The 23,894-nt window shown below is 35.4% G+C and overlaps 2 protein-coding genes, 2 long non-coding RNA genes and 1 pseudogene across 5 annotated transcripts in view; 1 reads left to right on the top strand and 4 right to left on the bottom strand.

Annotated features, from left to right (window-relative positions):
• LOC116297355 (DNA repair-scaffolding protein) overlaps positions 1–1,010 on the bottom strand; it is a 28,317-nt gene extending 27,307 nt beyond the window's left edge. For both annotated transcript variants that reach the window (XM_089034655.1, XM_089034656.1), the window contains exon 1: positions 727–1,010. In XM_089034655.1, the coding sequence (XP_088890781.1) occupies positions 727–756 (30 nt within the window). In that variant the 5' untranslated portion in view covers positions 757–1,010. The remainder of the gene's footprint in view (positions 1–726) is intronic.
• Positions 1,011–2,615: 1,605 nt separating this feature from the next.
• Positions 2,616–9,619, bottom strand: LOC116297358 (lysosomal phospholipase A and acyltransferase). Its single transcript, XM_031705574.2, has 5 exons — positions 9,484–9,619; positions 7,633–7,789; positions 6,063–6,280; positions 4,316–4,662; positions 2,616–3,116 (listed from the first exon to the last, which is right to left on the bottom strand). Exons 1-5 carry the CDS (start codon positions 9,575–9,577, stop codon positions 2,712–2,714), a joined length of 1,221 nt encoding a protein of 406 aa, XP_031561434.2. The 5' UTR covers positions 9,578–9,619; the 3' UTR covers positions 2,616–2,711.
• Positions 9,620–17,443: 7,824 nt separating this feature from the next.
• Positions 17,444–17,973, bottom strand: LOC116297354 (uncharacterized; annotated as a pseudogene).
• Positions 17,974–19,839: 1,866 nt separating this feature from the next.
• Positions 19,840–20,745, bottom strand: LOC148908960 (uncharacterized). The gene is made up of 2 exons (XR_016120572.1): positions 20,374–20,745; positions 19,840–20,053 (listed from the first exon to the last, which is right to left on the bottom strand). It is a non-coding gene; the product is annotated as an uncharacterized LOC148908960 (long non-coding RNA).
• A 1,325-nt stretch (positions 20,746–22,070) lies between these two features.
• Positions 22,071–23,876, top strand: LOC148908959 (uncharacterized). Its single transcript, XR_016120563.1, has 3 exons — positions 22,071–22,616; positions 23,081–23,155; positions 23,656–23,876. It is a non-coding gene; the product is annotated as an uncharacterized LOC148908959 (long non-coding RNA).
• Positions 23,877–23,894: the final 18 nt, after the last annotated feature.

Genomic DNA, 23,894 nt, shown 5'->3' with positions numbered 1-23,894 from the left:
ATTCACTAGAAATGAATATCCTGGACACAGGCTAACCCTGTAGAGCAGAGAATAGTCCCCTTCGCAGTTCCCTGCGCCATCTTGAAAGGTAGCCATGCCTTTGCATCGAAGCGAGACAAACAGTGCATGAGCTTTCAATGATAGAGACATGTGAAAAATTGTCCAAGGTGTTAAAAAAAGGTCTCTATCATTGCAAGCTCACCGTTCATCTCACTTTGATGCAAAGGCACGGCTACCTTTCAAGATGGCGCAGGGAACTGCGAAGGGGACTATTCTAACTGGAGTATTGAATCAAGAGTTATAATAACAAAAATACTCCCAGAGTTTTTATCACAGCATAGAGACATTGACAAGCTGGCCTTTCATTACTTTTTAAAAAAAATTTTTTGCACCATTCTTCTACAAATCTCTGTACTTTATCAAACTTTGGGAATTTTTACAAAACCACAGGAAGCCCAAAACCTGATATTAAATCCGTAAGATTAAACCTACGATATAAATTAATTTTGCTAGCATTAGAAAAGTTGAAAGACTTATTCAAATGAATATTAGTGTAAGTGAGCCACATAACTTAGCAATATAGCAAAAGTCGATTTTTAAAAACTTTAAAAGAGTTGTCTTCGAGGCTCAGTAGTGAAGAGTATCCAAACAAGGTCAACAATTCACCAGTTCAAAATTACAAAAAAAAAAATCGAATTCAAAGGAGAATATGCTATTTATTCTTACCTTTAACTCTTCAAATGCGCTCCAAGACATTATTTATCTCATATTTCCATCGAGTGAAGTCGATAAATAGGGACTTACAGAGCTGCAAAAAACCACGTCAAACGAGCTCGAACGACGACAATTGTTCACCTTATTTTACCTCGAATTCAAATATAATTCCAAAAATATTGAAGCTATATGATACTTGAACTCGCATCTAGGAAAAACTGAAGTATTCATTTGGTTTTAGAGGTTCTTTTGGTCGTTTTTTTCGTGTCAAAACGCCTGACTTCTTCACGAGTCCGCGCGGCCATTTGCAAGCTAATACTTCATGGGAAATATATTTAGTGTCTCGTATCCAAAACTGCTACCCATCATGCTGCGCGCTAAAGGGTCCAAGAGTTTCACTTGCGGTACCCCAAAGAGAAAATTCATTGTTCGTAATTATTTTTTCCATTTTACATCTGTAAACAATTTTTTGAGACTCCCTTGCATATTATTAATCTTTGAATTTTTACCAATACCCTGAACAACAGCCTCTGGGCTGATCAAAGTCAAGGCACTGTTAACACTAGATCAAGGGAACACTTGAGGGAATGACTCACGACAACGACAACATATTTAATTGGCTCCTTATAACTATTTATGACCCGTGTTCACTGCAATAGGAAAACATTTCTCCAGGAAGGGGGGTATTGGGTTACACTCCCCTACATTTGCTATACAGGTATGTGCCAACAATCAGGGTATGGTTTTTAGCGATTCCACCCTGAAACAGGGTACATAGAGAGTACCCACCTCCCCGGAACATTTAAACCAAACAAAAAATGTTTAAAGAATGACAGGAGGTCATTTTAAAATACTTATTAATTTTATTAATTGCATAACAAAATAATTGACCATTTTATAAAAATTAACATCAATCTTATTATGCCGCCTGCACACTTATTTAAGGCACTATTCATAATTTATTGGTTAGGAGGCTATGTGGAATTTGAGTATTAAAAAGTAACACCTCTTTTTTAGCCCCCCCCCCCCCCCCCATTCTCACACATTTTATTTGTGGGCTTTGTGACCCCCAGAATTGTGTAACATCAATGAACGATGGATATAAATATAAAATGACCCACCTTATTTGGTGGCCGGTTTATAGAAAATGTTTTTGGTCCCCTCAAAATCCACCTAGCACCCCCCAAGCCAGAAATCATAAACAGACACTTATTTGGCATATCTATACAGTGAACATTATTGCACAATAATAAACTGACTAACTTGCATGAAACTAAAATTTATCTCAATTCAAAATCTTTTTAACATTTAATTCTTGTTGTGTAGTAGTACCAGAAATTATCCATACCCCCTTCCCCCCCCCCCCCCCCCCCGGAGGTAGGGGGTCTAAAAAATTATCTGTGGGAGGTATTGATAGTTTTTGTGGAACTACACATTGTTAAAATAGTCCAGTTTTGAGTTATCTTTGCTCTGACCGTTGTGTGTTATAGGTATTCCGCTATTCGACCAAAACAGATGTCATTTTAATCATTTTAATACATTCCTTACTATACAATGGACCTTAATGAACAAAAAGAACACATTTGTACACAATCGAGGCTAAGACTGAGCAATGGCGAACTCGAAATGGGAGTATTGGTCATTACATACATAACAATATAGCAAAAGCTGTAAATACAATATGTGTAAAAGAAAAAGTTCCAAATAATCCCAAACTAGCTACCATTATCTCATTCATCTAGCATATAAAAAGCTTTCAATTTTAATTTTTAAAATTTTGCTGTGATCAAAAAGTCCAGGGAATTGTCATATCTTTCAACAATCATCCCGGCCTTTTTTTGCACAAAAATATCCCCCTGGGACATCAGCAAAGAAGTATATCAAAGTGCATCACACTACAATTGTTGCTTGTAAAAGATGTCTTTAATTATAAAAATCTCGTGATTAAATTTCTCTTAAAATTTCTTCAAATCATAAAAAATCTTCTTATACAAATATCAGTCAATACTTTCCAATAACTTAACAACATAATCAATCAACCGCTTATCTCCGATTATTCTCATATGCTCTGCCGCAGGGAACTCCTGAACGGTCACTTTCTGGTACTGAGTCGTAATGTACTGCTTACATCCTTCCAGGCTTTGCCTGTTGACGGTCCCGTCACCATCCCCCATAATGGTTTTAGGAAACGTATCAGGAAATTCACCAGGTCCAAAATAGAATCTTTCGGGAGTTGGCACTTTGGTTCCATAGAGACAGTGTAGGGTTATATTTGGTGGGTGGTCGGACCAAACTGGTGGGACAAGATTCCTTATGTCTTGGCCAACTTCAAACTGCAGGTCTTTGTAAAACTGGTCCAGGTTTGAAAGGGAGTAGTTCTTTGATGGGGTATGGACTACAGGCTGGTAAAAGGGAAAAAATGATTATATAATACATTGTTAATGAGGCCACAAACTTTTTATCAAACCCTGAAACAACCTATGTGCTGATCAAAGTCAGGGCATGGCTAACTCACAGATTGAACCCTGAAACAACCTCTGGGCTGATCGAAGTCAGGGCATGGCTAACTCACAGATTGAACCCTGAAACAACCTCTGGGCTGATCAAAATCAGGGCACGGCTAACTCACAGATAGAACCCTGAAACAACCTCTGCACTGATCAAAGTCAGGGCACGGGTAGCTCACAGAATGAACCCTAAAACAACCACTGGGCTGATCTAAGTCAGGGCATGGCTAACTCACAGATAGAACCCTGAAACAACCTCTGGGCTGATCTAAGTCAGGGCATGGCTAACTCACAGATAGAACCCTAAAACAACCACTGGGCTGATCTAAGTCAGGGCATGGCTAACTCACAGATAGAACCCTGAAACAACCTCTGGGCTGATCTAAGTCAGGGCATGGCTAACTCACAGAATGAACCCTGAAACAACCACTGGGCTGATGAAAACAAACTCTAGTCACATATGATGCCAAGTCCAAGAATAAACCTTTTTTGAATTCGTAAAATACCGCTGTGTTCCTTGGCTACAGATTCATTTTGCAGGGTTAGCTTCAATATTGTGCAGAATATTCATGTGTTATAGATGAAGTCGACAGAATCAGTTATTTCTACACATACTCCCATATGGTCCAGTAGCATAGGCTGAAGCCCTTCAACGACAGTGTTTTTTTGAATGAACAAGTTTCAAGTTCTCTGTTGCTCAGGGTTAGCCTCGACTTTGTGCAGAATATTCATGTGTTCCATTGAAGGTCCGTGGAATTTCAAATATTTGTATAGAGGTTTTGCAGCATCACGTGATGGCAGCCATGACAGGAGGCAGGAGCAATTGAATCTGGTCTAATCTGATTTACATGAGAAAGAATTGAGTTTCCAAGGGGAAAAAGACTCTATTGTCGTGCCTCCTGTCATGGCTGCCATCACGTGCTGGTGCAAAGCCTCTATGTTGAAGTTGTACATTCTTTACTTTACTGTGTATTTAGACACTGATACAAGGCTAACCCTGAGTAAGTGAGTCTGTAATCAAGGAACTGTAATTTGGAACCCAAAAAGGAATATGACTATATACTCTGATAAATACAAAAGATTCAGTACTCTACCTCATCGACTTTCCAAAACTTCTCACTTGGTAAAAGAAAAGCCGATGATCCATACGTTCGGGTTGAAGCTCTCAGTTTTATTGGTTTTAACACATATTTCGGAACACCAAGATCTGTTCCAGATGAAATAACACGGAAAAGTTTGGCAGCCCCACCCCAAGCTCCAGCAATAGTTATCCAGGAATGAAGATATTTGTCCTTCCATGTCTGGCCAATGTGGTCCAGGAAGTACTTGGTATATGGGCATCCAAGACTATGTGAGATCAGAACCACACGATCACCATTGTTTTGCATGGCAGTCTGCTCAATAAGGTGTTGCAGACTATTTAAATAATCCTTGTTTGTATCTGTGGTAGGATAATGGAATAGATCAAAGTGAAAAACAGAATACCTGCTCGATATACAGTCAATGTCATTTACCTTGTCCACCGAAAAAAAACATTTACACATTTACGCATTTACACATTTAGACTAAAAGAAATATCACATGTTTCATTATGTATTCTTTGCCTCGTGTGCGTCAGCCTGAACTTTGAAATATTTTAAAATTCAACCCGTGAATTTAAAATCCAGAATGCCCCGACCATTAAGTGAGGATTTAAGATGGAGAATGGTATTGCAGCGTTTGTTTTATGCCATAACATTCGAGGAAACACGTGATATTTCTTTTAGTCTAAATGTCTAAATGTCTTTTTTCGGTGGACAAGGTTAATGACATTGACTGTATATATTTATCAAGTATGTGCAGATTTGATGACTAATACGTTTACAGCCCATTAGAGGCAGGGAAAATGGACTACTTCAAGGATGCGATGACCATCTTGAATTGCAAGGCATTATGTAGCGTCCAGTGGGCAAATTAAGCCTTGTTACAGTAATGACGTTGATTAGTGATATCAACAGCTCGCCACAAGAGAATAAAACAGAAAATGAATTAAGACGGCACATCGATCACCTTTACCCATAAAAGAAAGACAAACACACGAAACTCTACATATTTTCTGTCACCTTAATTTTGTTTTGCCCCCTGGCAAGATGGCCGCTGTATTGTAGAAGTGGACCATTAATAGCCCTTATCGCAGTTAAGCCCACGATCCAGTGATTCTGTGGCAATTTGGTCACGCTCGCGATAAGTTTCAAGCAAAACTACACAAGATACACAGACTTCCAAACATGTACCACGATTAACTATCCTTACAATGAAACATAGTTTTTATATTTTTTATTTATTCATCATGAGCTCAACCAGATAGTCTCACTTCAATATACACTCATTTAGGATTTCGCTGGGCTGTGGGCTCAACTGCATTAAGGGCTATTGGGCTATTTATTCATAACCCACAATGTTCAGCGAATTGCAATGATGGGAGAGCCTACATACCAAGCAGTTGATGTAATGTATGCATAAAAATACAATGAATCACACTTAACACAATAGATAGAAGGACAATACATCACTCTTATAATGGCTGACAAGTGCACAAATGCGACGTCACCCAGTCATTAGTTCACAATAAAAAATATAAAAGCACATGCAACATGTTTAAAGAAGAAAAGTATAGAGATTGACCTTAGTATTGTTTTGACCTGAATTCACGCTGTCCACCTTTTTCGAAAGAGCAGCCTTATTTGCGTATGCTCGTCAGCCATTATGAGAATGGTGAATAGAATATGATATAGTTTCTGAATATATTAAACCAACTGAGTGATGTAATGATGTACCAACCAATGATGTACCAACACTTACTTGGTGCATGCCTGAAATCATATGGTGCTGCGCGTACACTTTTCCCTCTAACATAACCAATTTTAACTAGGGCTTCTACAAATGCCGCAAAGTACTCCCCAGGATGGTCAATTGATGAGTCCAAATATTCTATGCCTTCTGTGGTTCCAAAATATGGAACGCGAATCTCCACACCTTCAGGGTTTGTTAATTGTTTGCTCGTTGTGTTATACACCAGCCTGGCATTAAAATAATAACTTTAGTGGTTTATGCTCCCTATAAATGCACTTTAATTATGTACTTTCTATTTATTGTGTAGTTCCAAAAATTATCCATACCCCCCTCACAGAGGAATTTTTCTAAGACACCCCCCTAACCCCTGGAAATTCCAATTTTCTTCCATAAAAACTCTGTATTTTTGTTCTTTCTCTGACCCCCCTACTCTTCGGAAATTCCGAATTCCTCTGTGCGGTGGGTACGGATGATTTCTGGAACTACACATTTCATATTTTCTTCATTTTTCCAGAAGAATACTTTTCTGTCCAGTGACCACAAATAATAGTTCCAAGCCAAGATTGGAGTTTCTGAGCATGATAAAAAGTAAAAGTTTCACTATACACAGAAACACCAACCTTCACTTGGAACTATTATTTGTGGTCACTGAATGGATTTTTAGTAAAAATAAACAGGTGATTATTGAAAATCTTGCGCGCTGATTGGTTGAGAAACTCACACTATCACACAATAATTACTGATCTTATCAAAATCCATTGTTTTCAGTCTGCATTATCCCCACGAATGCATAGAGGAAAATCAGACATTCATTATTGGCTTTGTTTCTATGATAAACAAACTAGAAAGAAAACAATTGGATTTTGATAAGAACAATAATTATACTAGATAATCACTTCGGCACACAGCATTCGTAGGTATAATGCAGGCAGCTGAGGGCGTATATACCATTAGCATTATATATATTATTAACATTATACCTACAAATGCTGCGTGCCTCAGTAATTATCTATTAAATAATCACCTCCAGTGACAAAGTGGGTTGCACTTCAAAGAAAACTAGTGCAAATGTATACATCAAACAAAGAAATAGTAACGAGTGAATGTGAAATTGGAAAACAAAACAATAAATTGACTTCTTTTCAGAAGGAAAATATTTGCAAACAGTATTTCCATAAGCTGACACTTTCTATTAATTAAAATGACAAAAAATTATAATAAACCGAATGGAAATATGGCTACCAATTTAAATAACTATTGTTCTGTACTGACAAGCAACATGGAAATTACATAAAAGCATTTTCACATGTACAAGAGGTTATAGTCAGTGCAGAACAATAGTTATTCAAATATGGTCACCATATTTCGATCCCGGGAGGGGGTACTCCCCTATATTCGCTATACAGGTAGGTGCCACCAAACAGGGTATGGTTTTCAGCGATTTTACTCTGGAACAGGATCAGGGTTCAAAGGGCTCAGCGGCACATCCCTACCCTAAACAGGCAAGAGTACCCCCCCCCCCCGGATTTCAATTCGGTGTATTAAATTAGCAAATTGTTTGAATATTTTTTTGCATCACCTCATGTTATCACTCCAGCAGTCAACAACCCCTGGCAACAGTTCCTCTATACTTAACCATATCCCAAAAAAATCTTTGCTATGCTTTTCACACCAAACATGTGGAGCTGTCTTTTTGTTAAGACGAGCTTCAAGCCGGCTTCCTCCATCACCAGGAACTAGACATGAATTTGCAAAAGTGTCAATAAGAATTATTAATGATTCAACACTTTAGTTACATGTAATAATAGTATGTCTCTAAGATGTGATGAAAGCTGTCAAAATTATTAGTGGAGGCAATGAGAGCTACAAGGCAACTTACACAAAATTAGGCTTGTAAATTAAAATACTTAACACTCCACGACAGGGTCCAGATTTACAGTCAAACTACCTTTTTGTGCAAGGAATATGTAATATTATAATGACTTACCATCTGTTTGCGCTATAAACAAGAGCCTACAAGCCAAGTTAATCGAATTTTCAAATAATTATTAATTTTTTAATATTGAAGATTCGTTTTCATTAATGAATCTTTGAATCAAATAATGAAATCAAAAATCCAAAAATAAAGTCATTAATGACCTCTACAAGTTCACACTTGAGGTGGTTTGACTGTAAAGCAATGGGACCAGGGATTTTATTGTACAGTGTATTTGTCTGTGCCACAGATAATAGTATATTTATTTTTTTATTTCAATTTATTTTATCTGTGACCTCAAGGGAAGTGCTTAGCATGGGACTTAAGAGTCCCATTTGTTCTACCCTATTGCGTAGATATTCACATTCGTTTTCTTTTTAATTGTCTTTATCTCATGAATACATGTACCTTAGTTATGGCTATTTCCCAATAAAATTGTAAAAAAAAATAAATACTTCAAAAAAGCAGATATCTAAGTATGTTGGGATGTCAATGACACTGAAGTGGACAATACATTGTCAATTTTTTTTAAAACTTATATGGAAACCGTAAGCTTAACATTTACATTTTTTTATTGTGTCAGTAAAAACTATATTTCAACAATTAGACCTGAAGCCCAAACAATAAATTAGACCTGAAGCCCAAATCTATTATTTATTTATTTTATTTCGAAACTGCAATCAGCCTGCCATTACAATTATTAAAATAGGGATATAGAAAACGAAAAAGTAAGAAAAAAGAGTAATCTTAATCAATATTAAATATTGATATAGTTTTAAATTTTAAAACTAGATAGGAAAAACATTTCCTACTTACAACTAAAAGTCTTACGTAACAAAAGCCGAAGAAATACGAGTTCATTTTATTTTTGCGTGATTTTCTCGAAAATATGAAAAATAGCGTGTTTCAGAAGGTACCCCCGGTGAGACGATGGAAGGACAGGGCATCCTGTTGTGCCTTAAGCTTAATACTGTAACGTAATATGACAAACTATTCAAAAACGGGTTTTGGTACAGTAGTTAATATAAATAATTATAACAAGTCGAACGAACGAACAAGCATTACTAAAGATTTTTATGTACAAGTACACCAACTTTTTATTAGAAAAACTCAAAAGCTTTCAAAATGGGAGCTTGTAAATGATATCTTAACATGTAAACTTAGAAGAGACAAGCATGTGATTTGGATCCTAGTTTCAATACAGACATTTGTTTTCCGCTTTCAACTCCCTACAATGAAAAATAATGCACATTTTTGCGCTAAAGACACAGATCATACTTAAAAATATCTAGTTTATAGACGATTTTAACAGCTAAGTGTAAGGAAACATAGCTAAACAATTGAAAATTCACGTAAATACCCAAGAGAACACGTACACAACGGCTCACAACACGTGGAAATCGAACCAGCAATAACAAACAAAAAACCATTGATTTCTAAACAAAGATAACTCACCTATGACCACAGGGGGTTTAGCATCACATCTGGTGATAAAATAGCCCAATATTGTGAGGAATATGAGGTTAAAAAAGCAAAACTTTCGCTTCATTTGTGTAAACAACCGTACTACGAAGCTAAGACCCTGTATTTGTGTGACGTCATACGCGGAAAAATATCAGGGGACTAAGCACTAGAGTGTAGATGGGCGTGTAAGGGGAGGGTTCAAAGGAACCTGGATTTTTATATGGGGGTGAGTACCACTTTTCAAAACTCTTCGAATAGCGGGGACACATACAAAATAAATCACATTTTCTCTTTCGTTTTTCTCTTTTAGCCGCGCATTCAAGACCATTTTGCTTTTAAGTGTGACGTCAATCACAAAGTTGAGAATACTCAGTTCAGTTTATTTTAGTGGTTTTTGTGAGGAACTGGACCCGTAAATGCGTGACATCTTAAAAGCTCTATTTAGAAAGACTCTAAAAAATTGACTTGAATTTAAAATGTACTAAATAAGTCTTAAGATCAATATGGAAACAACTAAGTTCTTAGAGGCTCAGACATCGGCCTATTTTCAAACATTTTTCTAAAATTTCGTAATCTTTCGCAATGAGTATAAATTTAGTTGTGAAATCAATCATAAGACTAAGAAATCAATTTAGATAATTGCCACTTCCTTTTTGGAAAGGAAAATAATGTTAAAACTTATAACTTGTTGAAAATGTACCCGTTTTTCAAACTCTACTTTCCACCAACTCAGCTGGGAATCGCACCCAGTCCTCTTGGCTCGTAAGCCGAGCATGCGCTGTTACACTACTGAGTTTGGGGTGGGGTTTAGAGACAGGAATGCCAAAATACAATGCCAATTGAAATTTTAAAAATAAAACCTTTTTTTTTTTACAAACTTACAATATTTCAAAATCTTTGGCACACATAGAAAAATAAACAACTTCAGCTCAAGTTGAAAAATGTAGAATTCTTCAGGACTGGTTGAAAACCAACAGCATCTTGGTACTTGAAAAGCATCTTCGAAATTGTTGAATACTACCAGAAAAAGTAGACGCGTTTGTTGAAATCCAAAAGTAAAAATCTTGAACCAAACATCTTGGAACTTGCAAAGCATCTTCGAAATCATAAAAAACTCCAAACTGAAATATTCACGCATTTGTTGAAAAACGAAAAAAAAGTCGAAGCTTGTGTTGAAAAACCACAAAATAAAAATCTTGAACCAAAACATTTTGGGAGGACTTGCAAAGCGTCTTCGAATTGTTGAAAAACCAAAATCATCCACGCATTTGTTGAAAAACCAAAAAAATTAAAAGCTTGTGTTGAAAAACCAAAAGTAAAAATCTTGAACCAAAACATCTTGGGAGGACTTGCAAAGCATCTTCGAATTGTTGAAAAACCAAAAATATCCACGCATTTGTTGAAAAACCAAAAATGTCAAAGCTTGTGTTGGAAAAACCAAGGGTAAAAAATCTTGAGTTATAGCATCTTCGAATTGGTTGAAAACCCAAAAGTGACGAGTATGATGAAAACAAAAAACTAAACACGCAAGTCAAGGCAATAGATATTTATAAATTCGCTTTTTATTTATCCAAGTATGTGTGCCAAAAAAAAACAAACTAGATAGAGTTCGTAAAAAAGCCAATCATATCCCCTTTTACTAAATTTATTCCATGAAATTCAGTGTTACTTTTAGTGCGCTGCCAGCTACGAAAAACCAGAGATTTGGGAATGGCCGAAAAATCTCCCTGGAAACGTAGTCCTCCACCTTATGCAGGCGCACGACCTTGGAGGGTTAAAGGTGTACATCGTATAACCAAAACTGAAACTGTTTGTGTATAGTGCGCATTTATATCATAACATTAAATAAATTCCATTGATGTGGATTGCGTGACCTGAAAAGAGGAAAGAAGAAAGATATGTCAGGTATAATATATACATAAAATATCATAAAATATAAACAGGAAGTGATATGAATTGTATAAAGTCACATTATCTGAAAGAGAGAAAAGAAAAAAGAGATAAGTATTAGTTACATGGTAAAATAAGGTTTTTGAAAACGTGAGAAGAAAAAAAATGAATGACAAGTGACTGTCAAGAGTTTCAAAGAGGTTTTTAAATTCAAGAAAATAAATAAAATAAAAGTAAGTAACTCGAAGTCATGAGATGTTTGGGTAACATTTTTATACCTGAAACGAGAAAAGACAAGTATGTTAATATCTCGAAATTTTGAAAGTGTTAATATTTCAAACATAAGTTAAAAAACAAAAGCATAAATGTATTTTATACTTTTGAATCTGAACTGTTTGAAAACTATTTTGTCTTTCTAAACAAACAGTTTAAAAAAGAGATTAGATAAAATAAGATTAAAATACAAAAGTATAACAACAGTTTCATACTTGTGTATCTTAATATTTTAGCTAGTAAACAAAGGATGGATATTTCTAAACCTTCACTGAAGTACGAATACTTCAGTGAAGAACACGAAAAATATCCGAGACCCCACCCATCAAAAACATAGTCGTGCGTGCGTGTGTGTGCATAAAGAGGGAGGATATTCCAGGATTCTCAAGGAAGTAGTAAACACTTCAGAGAGAGCTGGAATATCCAAGACCCAAACCCTCGAATCTATTATCACATTAATTTAAATATTAACTTAAAAAGAGGGAGGATATTCCAGGATTCTCAAGGAAGTACCTAACACTTCAGAGAGAGCTGGAATATCCAAGACCCAAACCTTATTATATTAATAGGCCTACATGTTAACCTTAATATAAATATATCGAAATGATCGAATTAAAACGAAGAGAAAAATCCGAACGTCATCACTTATTTCATGGTATCGAACAGACGAAATGAGACTGAACGGTCTGAAAATTGTACAAAACCTCGATCGATACTGAAATCTATAAGAAAGTATCTAAACTAAAGATCTATCAATGCCTAACAATCAAGCCAATCAAGTTTCAATCAAAAAGAAACATTTAAAGCTATAATAAATTAAATATATAACAACCTGTGGAAGAAATAGAAAAGAAAAAGAAAAAGAAAGGAAAGAAAAATATGCAAAACATCAATTATAAACGTTTCTAGTTTTGTGGAAAATTCTATCCTAAAGAAGCTACCACTGATATGCCCGATGCATGATAAAACAGAAAACTATCGCAGACTCGTCTTCTCTTCTAGAGGCAGCCGAGTTTGGCTGTTCTTGGTAGACTTGAACCACGACTGAAAAGCAAGACTACACTGGAGCAGCAAGTCAGGATTTTATCACAACCATCCACCGAGGGTAGGGGCAAGGACCATGGTTAATCCGTCTGGTCATCCTGACTGTACCTAGACTTACGAGAGTACGCAACTAGCCAGTCTAATATTAAACATCCAACCTTAGGCGCTGTGTGAGGGGAGTGAGTGATCTGTACTGGCCAGCGTTACTCAAGTAAGCCTGAACTCCAGTAAACTAAAGTTCACACCTTACTATGTGTAGATCCTGTGTCTTCATCGACGTTAAGCGTTGCCAACTTGATGACTAAAGTTCATTTGAAAAACTAACCTAGTATTGGCCAATTGACCCTGGTCTAGAGGACCAGTCAAAAACGCTAATAATCCGCCATACCCCTCTTAGTTTTAAGATAGTGGTAGCTTCTTGTAAAACAAATAATCCCTGGGACCAGCCTTGCATCTGGTCCCCTCTTACGACTAACCTAAAAACTTTCCAGATCGACCAAAAAACAAAGCATTGCAGAATATTTTGACTTGCAACATAAGAGCCAAAATCAACGTATGACAATGACAATGGAATATTTTCACAAATGTTTGCAAGTCAAAAACTAACCTAGTGAGTTTGTTCTTTGAACAAGTTCCTTTTTGATTTAGGAACTACTCATTTACCAGCCCTTTTCCATCTAACTGCAATGCAAAAATAAGAAGATCAAGAACAAGATCGAGGCAGCCGAAACGAAATCCTTAAAAATGTAATGCAAATTTGCACTTGTTCTTAAGATCTTCCAACCACTCATTCTTACAATACACGGTAGGCTTCTTCTTGCTTCTAGGTACTTTATATAACCACTTCCAATAATGATCTGAAAAGTAGAAAATATATAAGTATATGATGGAAAAACATTTTTTAAGAAGACTGAGAATCGTAAAAACAATTGTTTTAATTGATAACAAATGTTTGATATATCTGAATTTTCTCGTCGTCGACTTTTCCAAATGAAAATGAAAAGCGCGCGAAAATAAAAACTTGGACAAAATCCATTAAAATTTAGTTAAATAGTCCTAAGAATGAAATAAAACTTTAAGTTTGAGATTATTTTGTCTAAATCTCTAACAATAAAGTAAAATCGTTACTTAGAAGTCATATTTCGCAACTTTATCTCGCAACTTGGAAAGCGCGCGAAAAAAACTTCGACAAGTTCTCAAAAATTTCAAGGTAAATAGGAAAAGTCAAATAAAATATAAGATTTATAAGCTAAAATGATTGAATTTTCCCACTAAATAAATTAATAAAGTTAAATTTTGCTCAAATTTTCAAGCTCAAATTTTCAAGCTCAAATTTTCAAGCTCAAATTTTGTTACTTTAGTTGAAGGCGCGTGAAAAGCAAAATGGAAACTTTCTTGAGTAAAAAAGTTCCAAAACCTTAAGAAAAAACTATTGTAGTCTAAATAATATGATAAAAAGAACAATAAAGTACAAAATAATGAACAAAATTGTACGAAAAGACATGAACTATAAACGTTTTCACTCATGGCAGCTTTGCACAAGTTTCAAATCCTCGTGAATGAAAACCAAAAAATACTTTAAAATCACGATTTTTCTGCTCTAAAATACATAAAAACGCAAAAAAAAGTAGTCAGCTTTGCTTACTTTTGTTTGAAACTGAACTAAACTTTTAAAATGTAAATTTTTCACACTTTTTGCCACCTTCATTCAGCTCACGTTGCGTTTTGAAAAAATATTTCCATGAATTTTGAAGCTAAAATTTGCAAAATTCCACTGTAATAAAGGTTGGATTACGTAAAACTTTATATTTTTCTAGCAAATTGATAACTTTTTTGGGGAAAAGCATAAAATCTCATGCATTTTTCAAGAGGAAAGGGTAATACATACCTGATACACTGTAATTCGACTCGGTTATGAGAATGAAACTATTCGCGCCAGAACTTTTGTACTTCATTCCCACGTGACTCAGCTGTCAATCGAACTAATTCGTCCAATAGGGAGCGACTATAATTAATTGGTTTAGTGATTTGATTGGCTAATAATACGTGTTAGCATTTGAACTGTCAATCAAATTATAGTTATCCAATGGGATTAAATAGTGTTTTCTTCATTGTTATTGGTTATAAGAGATTTTTGAAAATTTTTATTTTAATCCAATCAGGTGACATAAAAATAAGTATGTCAAATCAAATGTCAATCAAACTTTTTATCCAATAAGCTTGCGGGGATATTCAAGGGCTTTCAAATGGGTTTTATTCTATTATTGAAAAGTTTTCAGAAGTTTTTCACAGTTTTCGTTTTAATTTTTCACAATCATAGTCGTCAAAAATAAACCTTTCTCATTCTCATCACCATTAAGGCATGGCTCTTTTGAGGAAGTGATGGAAAATCAGTTATTTATTCATATCTTCGACAGTTTACTATGAATCTTTCCCAAATTTGGCTCGTAGTAGTAATTTATCAACGCAAGCAATAATCGCATATCTGTTACCATGGAAACCAGGTCACGTGACCACAAGGCCGCCGTCTTGGATTTTTAAAAAAAATCGTTTGTAATCGTATTGAAACTACTTCAAAGGTCCTGAAAATCCATATTCCTTTTGATATTTGCAATACCTATATGGATCTAATTGGATATCTTGGAAATTATATTAAGTTTAATTTTTAGAATATTTTAAATATTTTGGAAAAAATAGAAAATATTCTAAAAATTAAACTTAAAATAATTTCCAAGATATCCAATTAGATCCATATAGGCATTGTAAATATGAATAGTAATCTGCATTTTCATGACTTTTAAAGATGTTTCGGTACGTTTACAAACGGCTTGTTTAAAAATCCAAGATGGCGGCCTTGTGGTCACGTGACTTAGTTTCCATGGTAACCAAGGCTCTAAGGTTCCTTCTTTTCACAAAAGACATTAACTTGCCAAGTTTGGGGAAGATTCGTAGAAAACTGGCTATGATATAGCTAATCAGTTTTTCATCTGAGAGCCATGCCTTAATGATGCTGAGTTATAAGCTAAGCATACCATTGATATCTCTTGTTATCTTTCAATTTTTCAACTGATGAGGAATAAGAGCGTGAATCGTATGGAAAAACGACTTCCGTGTCAAAAATGAAAAGCAGTTTTAAAAAGATTTTTCTTGCTTTTTCTTCATGACCGGATTTATTGCCCAACTAATTGTTTCAAGCGAATGTTAATCCATTAAAAACATTTTTCGCTTTATTTTAGCGGTTTTATCGGCAGTAGAACCCGGAAATACGTCACAACTTAAACGCTAGGTTCAACTCATGGGATGATCCAAACAGTCCTTTGCGGATTTATGATAAAGAGATCCCGTATAAAGTCTGATTTCTATTCAAATGAAGTCCATACGCCGCCTCAGCTATGCGGATGTCTCCGGGGTATGGCAAAGTGGGATCGTTTTTTTTTTATTTCTTTTGGTGGGTTCGAATCCCTCCGTATCCACATAAGATTTTTCTTTTTTTATTCATTTTTTATTAGATTTAAATCTTCGTTTTAGTGGAAAGAGATTTATTCCTAGTTGGTTGCTTACAAGCCTGTTGAGTTTGATCAGACTTTATCAGTGACATTGATGGTTGCAAGTATTCCCAAGAGAGTTAAAAGACAAAAACATGGCGGCCATCGTGATACCGTTAACAATGGATGCTAATGAGAAATCTTTTGTTAAATGGTACCAACATGGCCGCGATGACGTAACGTGAAAACGAAGAATAAGCAATATCGATCCGCGAAAAGTAGAGCTGTGCTTTCCCATCTTTATTGGCAAGGTTTGCTGACAAGAACATTTACTGCATTTGGATCTCCATATCATATGCCCGCAAAGGACTAGTGGGTGGTGCTGTGAAGACTTCTGGGTACGATTGCGCAATTTCTGCATTCACAAGAACAATAAATAGCCACCTCAGTAAATAATAAAATAACAAAGGATGGTAAAAAGATAAGAAAATTAATTGGTGATTGTGACTGAGAACATTGGGATATTGGATCTTGTTGCGTCATGACGCAATATCAAATTCGCGAGTTGTGTGACATGCATAAAGCAAAACTATTTATTTTGTGGCCTAAAAAGAGCAGAACCTGCAAATATTTAAAAGTTACGTAGAGAACACCTTAAGGGAGAAGATTGTCTTAGACGAGTTATACGAAATCATTCTTTTCTGTCAAAACATTCGTTTATCTTTTGGCTAACATTGCAACCTTCTTCGGCTGTACATGATACAGGCAGCCCAGCGAACGCCTTCAGGGTTAGCCTCGACTTTGTGAAGAATATTCACGTTTTTCAGTTAAGGTCCGTGGAATTTCAAAGTGTTTGTTTTGTTAAAGTTGTGTATTCTTTACTTTACCGTGGTATTTGTAAATATTTAGACACTGATATGAGGCTAGTCCTGTAGTAAATAAGTCTGTAATCAAGGAGAAAAGTGTTAATTTGTAACTTGAAAAAGGTTAATTGTTGCGTCTGAATGCGTCGCTAGTAAGAACAAGGCTTAAGACATGTTTGTTTGATGTAATTACAGCCTGCGTACAGCCCGACTTAAACAACAGTGACGTTCGGTTGCAAGCAGGATATACCATGTTATTGCATGAATCCTTTTCAAATACATGCATCTTTCCTTAGAGGTCCTTAGAGCAAGCATTCAAAGCATATAGGTCTTGCTTTATTTTATGTGGTGGCTCCTAAAAGAGCCGTTTGATTGTTTAATAGCGTGTATTACGCTTTACTTCTTGGGAGATTTGGCTGCCTTCTTTGCCGCGGGTTTCTTGGCTGTCTTCTTGGCGGTTTTTTAGCTGCTGGCTTCTTAGCTGGCTTGGCTTTAGCAGCAGGCTTCTTGGCTGCTTTCTTTGGGTTTTCAGCAGTTGCTTTTTTTGGCTTTTCAGCAGCTGCTTTCTTTGCCTTCTTGGGAGACTTGGCTGCCTTCTTTGCCGGTGATTTAGGCTTCTTGGCTTTCTCGGCGGCGGGTTTCTTGGCAGGTTTCTTAGCAACGGGCTTCTTCGCTGGTTTCTTCTTTGGTTTCTCTTCTTTAACGGCCTTGTTCAGTTTGAAGGATCCAGAAGCACCAACACCCTTGGTGTGGACAAGGGTTCCTTTCTCGCTCATTCTCTTGAGCGCCATCTTCAGATGATGACCACAGTTGTCCCCGACCTTGTAGTTGGCTTTAATGTACTTCTCGATGGCTTGGCGGGACGATCCGTTGCGTTCCTTCAAGGTAGAAATCGCTGTTTTTACCATCTCGGTGTATTTAGGATGCTCAGGCAATTTCTTTTCTGTGACAGGGCCAGACATGATGATCTTCAGTGTTAGCTCTAGTAACGTTATCAATCAACGAATGATGAAGAATCCGATGAGGTATGCATCATTTATATGCTTACTGCGGACTGCCGTGGAAACAATGGGATTACGCGGCAAACCTCGGCTTTGTTTTACCAGATATACTTCACAGTCCAATGCTCATAGAGCGTCGTTTTCTCTCCCGTGAGAAGGCAGCCATGTTGGTGTACCAAAGAATAGAAACTTTCTGCACAGTTTTCGTATTAAGACAGAGTTAAATTCCCCGAGGATAGAAAATGTATGTGTTTTGGTACGCCAACATGGCCGCTTGGACGTCACGTGAAAATGCTCTATGGCGTCGCGTTTTTGTTGCGAAGCTTTGGACAATTTTTATACCTCACCGTCAAACGTTTATCAAGATCTAACTTTGCAAGATCATTCATAATTTTGCATATTTCAACTTCTGTGTTTCTTAGGACAAATTGTGGCGTCTTATCTAAGATAGGAAGAAATTTGTATCCAGTTTGCAACAGTTTTTTCCTTCGAGTTTGGTCTATGATGATGATGCTGTCGGTGACGTGCATGCCGGCAAGAGACGCCCCCACCTGTGCATGTGATGGCATCCCGCCTCTGCGCGGCAAACCTCGGCTTTGTTTCACGAGATGCACTTCATAGTCCGATGACTATCGCGTCGCGTCCTCTTTCGTTGCAAAGCTTTAGACTGTTTCTATACCTCTCTATCAAAACTTTTTCAGTATCTAAGGTTGCAAGATCATTCATAATTCTGCATATTTCTTAGGACATATTGTGGACTTATCGAAGATAGGAAGGAATTTGTATCGAGTTTTCAAATGTTTTTCTTGGTTGGTCTAATGGTGATGCTGTCGGTGACGCGCATGCATGCAAAAGACGCCCCCGCATCTGCATGTGAAGTCTTCCCGCCTCTGCGCGGCAAAATGCGGCAGATGTACTTCACAGTCCAATGACTATTGCGTCGCTTGTCTTACTCAAATTAAATAATAAAGCATTTGAAAATAAGGAACATGTTCGTAAAAACTTAAAGGCTCACAGAAGCAGTACGATTGTCGCTCGCTTCGTTTCATGTATACATATAGTGTATCAACGTCTGAAAACAGTTTATGGCAATTTCAGTTGCAGAAGTATGGAGAGAACAAAGACTTACGTATTTCACATTAAAAAGTTACAAGAAAACAAGTTCACTGGGTTCAAAATTCATGTGGGATAAAAAGTTTCCTTTGTGAAGCCACTAAAATGCTTCAAGAGCTTTTGTTGGCTAATTTTTTGCTCTTAGAAAATCGTAATTTACTTCAGGTCAAATGTGCCAAAACGCGTTTTCTTTATCAAGATAGTTAAGAAATGGCTCAGAAAATTACAATTTAGTTGACTTTGCGTTTCCTTCTTTGTAGGTAAAAGTAAAATGACTAAAACCCAAAAATTGTTTTTGAGAACAAAGCGTCCCAATCCAAACATTCATTTTACATTGTTTTAACTGAACTAAATCATTGCGGTCATGTTTGTGGTGTCGATAGCGAAAAATTTCTTTCGATGAATTCTGCCAAAGTCTCTGCCATAACTTCACTTCGTTACAGTTATCTTTCACTCCGACGAAGAACTAAAGTCCGAAACATCAAAACGATTCCTTTTTCTTTTTTTCTTTTTTTTTTTTTTTTCCCACGGTATTTACAGTAAGTTTTCTTCTTATTCACTTGCTTGTTTTTCATAAACTTTCTTAAAAAATAGCAGCATAGCATTAATAATAAAACAATTAATGAAAGCCATTTGAGCGTTCTGGGATCTTTCTGAATTTTACACAAAATCTGATCATTTTTGACAAAGTTTTTAAATATTTTTTTATTATAATGATTATGTTTTTTAAACACTTCTAACTAATTTAAAATAGCATACATTTTTTTTAATCTGTGGCGTTTTAAAATATTTTAGTTATCGCAATCAAAGATGAAGACGTGAACATTATTCTGACAACAGACTTTTCTTCATTCTTGCGTCGTTTTTAAAACCTTATTTGATATTCTCTGACCTAAAAGAGAATATAGAAAGCAAGTCAACAAATAATAAACTTGACGAAGAATATCCCAGCTTCACGAAAGAACGAGGGAAATAACAGCAGCAGCAACAACAGCTAGAACAACATCTCTTTTACTCGCATCTATATGTGTAAATGTGAATTCAAAATGGCGGCTCTTCCAGCAACACTTAGTTTAACTATATGACGCTTATTTAGCAAGATAACGAAGTTGTTGCTGGAAGAATCGTCATCTTGAATTCACATTTACACATATAGGTGCAAGTAAAAGAGATTCTTCGTGTTTGCAATGGCAGATTTACGATTTCTCTAACCTCGTCAATAGATTTTTTACCGGGAGGGTCGCACACGAGAACAGACCATCTCTTTCGAAGCACATGGAAAGCACGCTTTTCTCCTAATGTTGCCTCTTTGTCAAAATTCCTTGCAAATTTTCTGCATCCACCTCCCGCATAAGCAAGATTTGGAACAACCAAAGACGCTAAAACTGTTAGGAGAACTGCAACGATGGCAAAGGTTTTTGACGCGACCATTTTTAATTCAGATCCAAGTACCGTAGAGTTCGATATACTGTTCAGAACATTGACAAGAATCCTGGCTTTATAGTTACTGGGGTTATAATTTTTTGTAGAAAAAACACAGAGGGATTACTTTGCTTAGCGAAGGTGGACAGTAAGATAAAAAGGAAATTAAGGAAAGAGGGGAAAAAAGAAAAACGTTTTAGCGAGTTTGCTCAATGAAATGAAGCCTTTCAACTTAAGAAACCACAGCCTATTGTTTTGAAGTGGAGAATAAATATTTTCCCAAGAACAACTTTGGAAGTAGTTTTTATGAGACATATTACAAATAAAATTAGACCAATTATATTAATAGGGCAAAAAATAAAGTGCTTTTTATTCACTATAGCGAAAATATGTCAATGCAATTTCGCCATAAAATTTACTTCAGAAGCTTTACTAGAAGCATTGCTTGTGTAAGAAAGAAAAGCCGTGAAATTCTCAGAAGAGATATAAACTAGCTAAAAACTAGTGTGAGCTGCGTCGGTGTTTCTAATGAAACAGTAATGATAAAAGGGTAAATTTTACACCGTGAAAAGATGAAGAAATGAAAAAACTTACTGACGTTTAGGACGCTATAGTCCTTCGTTGAAGTTTTATTCATTTTATTCGATACTTATAGACTTTTTTTATATGGTCCTCTATTTTTTGGTTGTCAACCCGGGTTTTATTAAGGATTTGTTCCTCTATCGTTTTATCGACATTTATTTGAAACCTAGAGAGCTTTTATGAGTGGTTATAAGAAGTTCGTTTAAAGCAAATACTACTTCATGGAAAACCAATTCAAGTGTTTTACCAAATCTTCCCGAGAAGCCATTCCAGTGCTTTACCCAAATTTCTCTCTTAACTCGGTCTGATTAAATATATCATTTACGTATATGGTAACGGCTAGATACGTGTTTAATAGGCTCTACAAACTTAAAATGCAATCGAAAAAGCTGAAAAAATAAGATTATAGTTTTTAAGGGATAATTTTTCAAAATTGCAAACAAATGCATTAAAGGGATGGCTTTTTCCAGGGGCAAAATTTCTCGTTGTCGTTCTCCTTCTCATTATTTTTCTCCTTTTCTGTCTTCTTTTTTCCTCACACACACACAAGCAACTTTACTGTAGCCAAGAATTGATTTTCTTCCTTCAATGTCTCCGTTCATAAGAGCAGGTTCAATTTTTTCGAAGACTATTTTCCACGAGTTTATTCAGCTGTCATTCTTAGTATCCTTTTCATCAAAAACTCCCCGTTTCGCAACAGTCTTAAGTGCTTTTAAAGATACATTATAAGTTAAAAAGATTAACCTATTGTTCATTCAGCGGATACTTAATAAAAAACATTCTCTCCAAGTTATCAAATTATAGAAGCTCTTGCTATAGACTTTTTTTAAAAAAAAGCAAAAAACTCGTTTATAGTAATTTAGATATGTTATCTTTATTCACGTTTTTTTTTTTTTTTTTTTTTTTTTTTGGTTTGGTTTTTTCTTCTTCTTTTTCGCCTAGAACTCGAAATATTTACGGTTTGAAAAGCATTTTAAGGCTGACGAAAAACATCAAATTTGGTTTCAAAATACTCGACTAAACCTCTTGTTTGGCAATCCACTTCTTGTTCAGATGCAACGCGCCACAACTCTCTTCCTTCCTACAGTTATTAATTAATAACCAGTTACAATAACAGAAAATAAGCTTTTTTCTTATATTGAGAGACGCTTTTAGAAAGAATATGCACTTCCTGCTTCCTCTACCTTCAATACAGGTGTTAAAAGACTTTGAACTCTATAAATACTCTTGAAGCCAAAACTATTTTCGAAAGCCTTATCCTAAGTCTAAAAAAAATATTGTAGGTTTTAAAGTTTAAATTGTAGTCGTTATCAATGATTTGTCAAAGAGTTTTCGTCCTGTATTTGGTCATTGCGTTGTTTTTGTTGATAAAAGAAAACTGTGGACTGGCTGGAGGACTCTGTCATGGCAATGCAAAAATCGTACATCGAAGACTTTGTCGTCGAACGCTGGTATAGTAAATCCCAATAGAAAGTATTTTGAAATGATCTTAAGTTTAAAAGAAAGATTTTCTAAAAAAAAGAGTTCCATTTTTGTGGGATTTCGAATCTTGAAAAAATTTTCGCTTAATTCAAAGTCAGTTTTTTTGTTTTTTGTTTTGTGCAAAAGAGAGTAAGACTATTAATTCTTTTTACGAGAATTCCATTGCTTAACGTAATAATTTATTTAAAAAAATACTTTTTGTGGGATTTCGAATCCTGAACGAGAAATTCCGCTTAGTTTGAAGTTTTATGCTGTGCAAAAAAGAGTAAAACTGTTAAAATAAAAGATTACAAGAATTCCATTGTTTAATGTTAAAAACTTTGGCTTGTAATAATTTAATTAATTAAGATTTGAATTTTTATATAACATTTTATGTCTTAAAAGTTCATTTTACCAATTACTTCTTATTAACCCCCTGCATTTTTAAAACCAGAAACAAAGAGAAATAATTTTAAATGAAGATGAACTACTGAACGAAAGAAGACCATTTCAAGATGAAATCGCAGAGGTAGGAACGATGAATCTTCGAAAAAATTGTGAGGAACACTAAATGGATAAAAAATATTTGAAGAAAACCTTTCATGTTGACTTTTAACTTTGCAAGTAGTTAATCCAAGGTTTAAAAAATAAAATATCATAGTGTTAGTTCCATGTTGAAGATAAATTCGAAAAAAACATGTCTAATAGTTGTCAAAACTCTGGCAAAAAATCTTTAAAAATCTTCCATGTTGTATGTTATTATTCTTTGGTTTTAGAGGGAAAATCATGCTTTTAGTTCTTATAAAGTTTTGACAAGTTCAAAATGTCAAAACTATAAGACGTCGATGACGACTAGTTTTGGAACTAGTTTGGACTGCGTCGAAAGCTATAAGACCATGACGAGAAAGTATAAAGGATGTAATAAATAAGACCACTTTCCACAGTGTTCATACATCGAATGTCATCCCAAAATTTAAAGTCAAAAAGACAACTAATGTGATTTTATCTTGTTTTCTATCAACTCTTCAGGAGAGAGGAAGGCAAACAAACAATGAAGAATTTGAATTATATTGAACATTGAAAAAGGGAAAGTTAAATGAAAAACACGGAAGAAAGTTCTGGAAGCTTCCTGAACAGACGCTCCAATTTTAGAAGAGCTTTTTCAATTAATAGATTAATTAATTTAACAATTGTAAGGCTTTAAAAATGTTTTGTATCTATTTGTTCAATAAAATTTCGATTCTTAAGTAGCTGTTTATTCAGCTGTG

This window comes from Actinia tenebrosa, unplaced genomic scaffold (genome assembly GCF_029948245.1).
Source record: "Actinia tenebrosa isolate PJP-AT-01 unplaced genomic scaffold, QUT_ActTen_1.0 PGA_scaffold2__45_contigs__length_23673736, whole genome shotgun sequence".
Classification (NCBI taxonomy): domain Eukaryota; kingdom Metazoa; phylum Cnidaria; class Anthozoa; order Actiniaria; family Actiniidae; genus Actinia; species Actinia tenebrosa.
The sequence above is the reverse complement of the archived record's forward strand: the minus strand, read 5'-3'. Positions and strand labels throughout refer to the sequence as shown.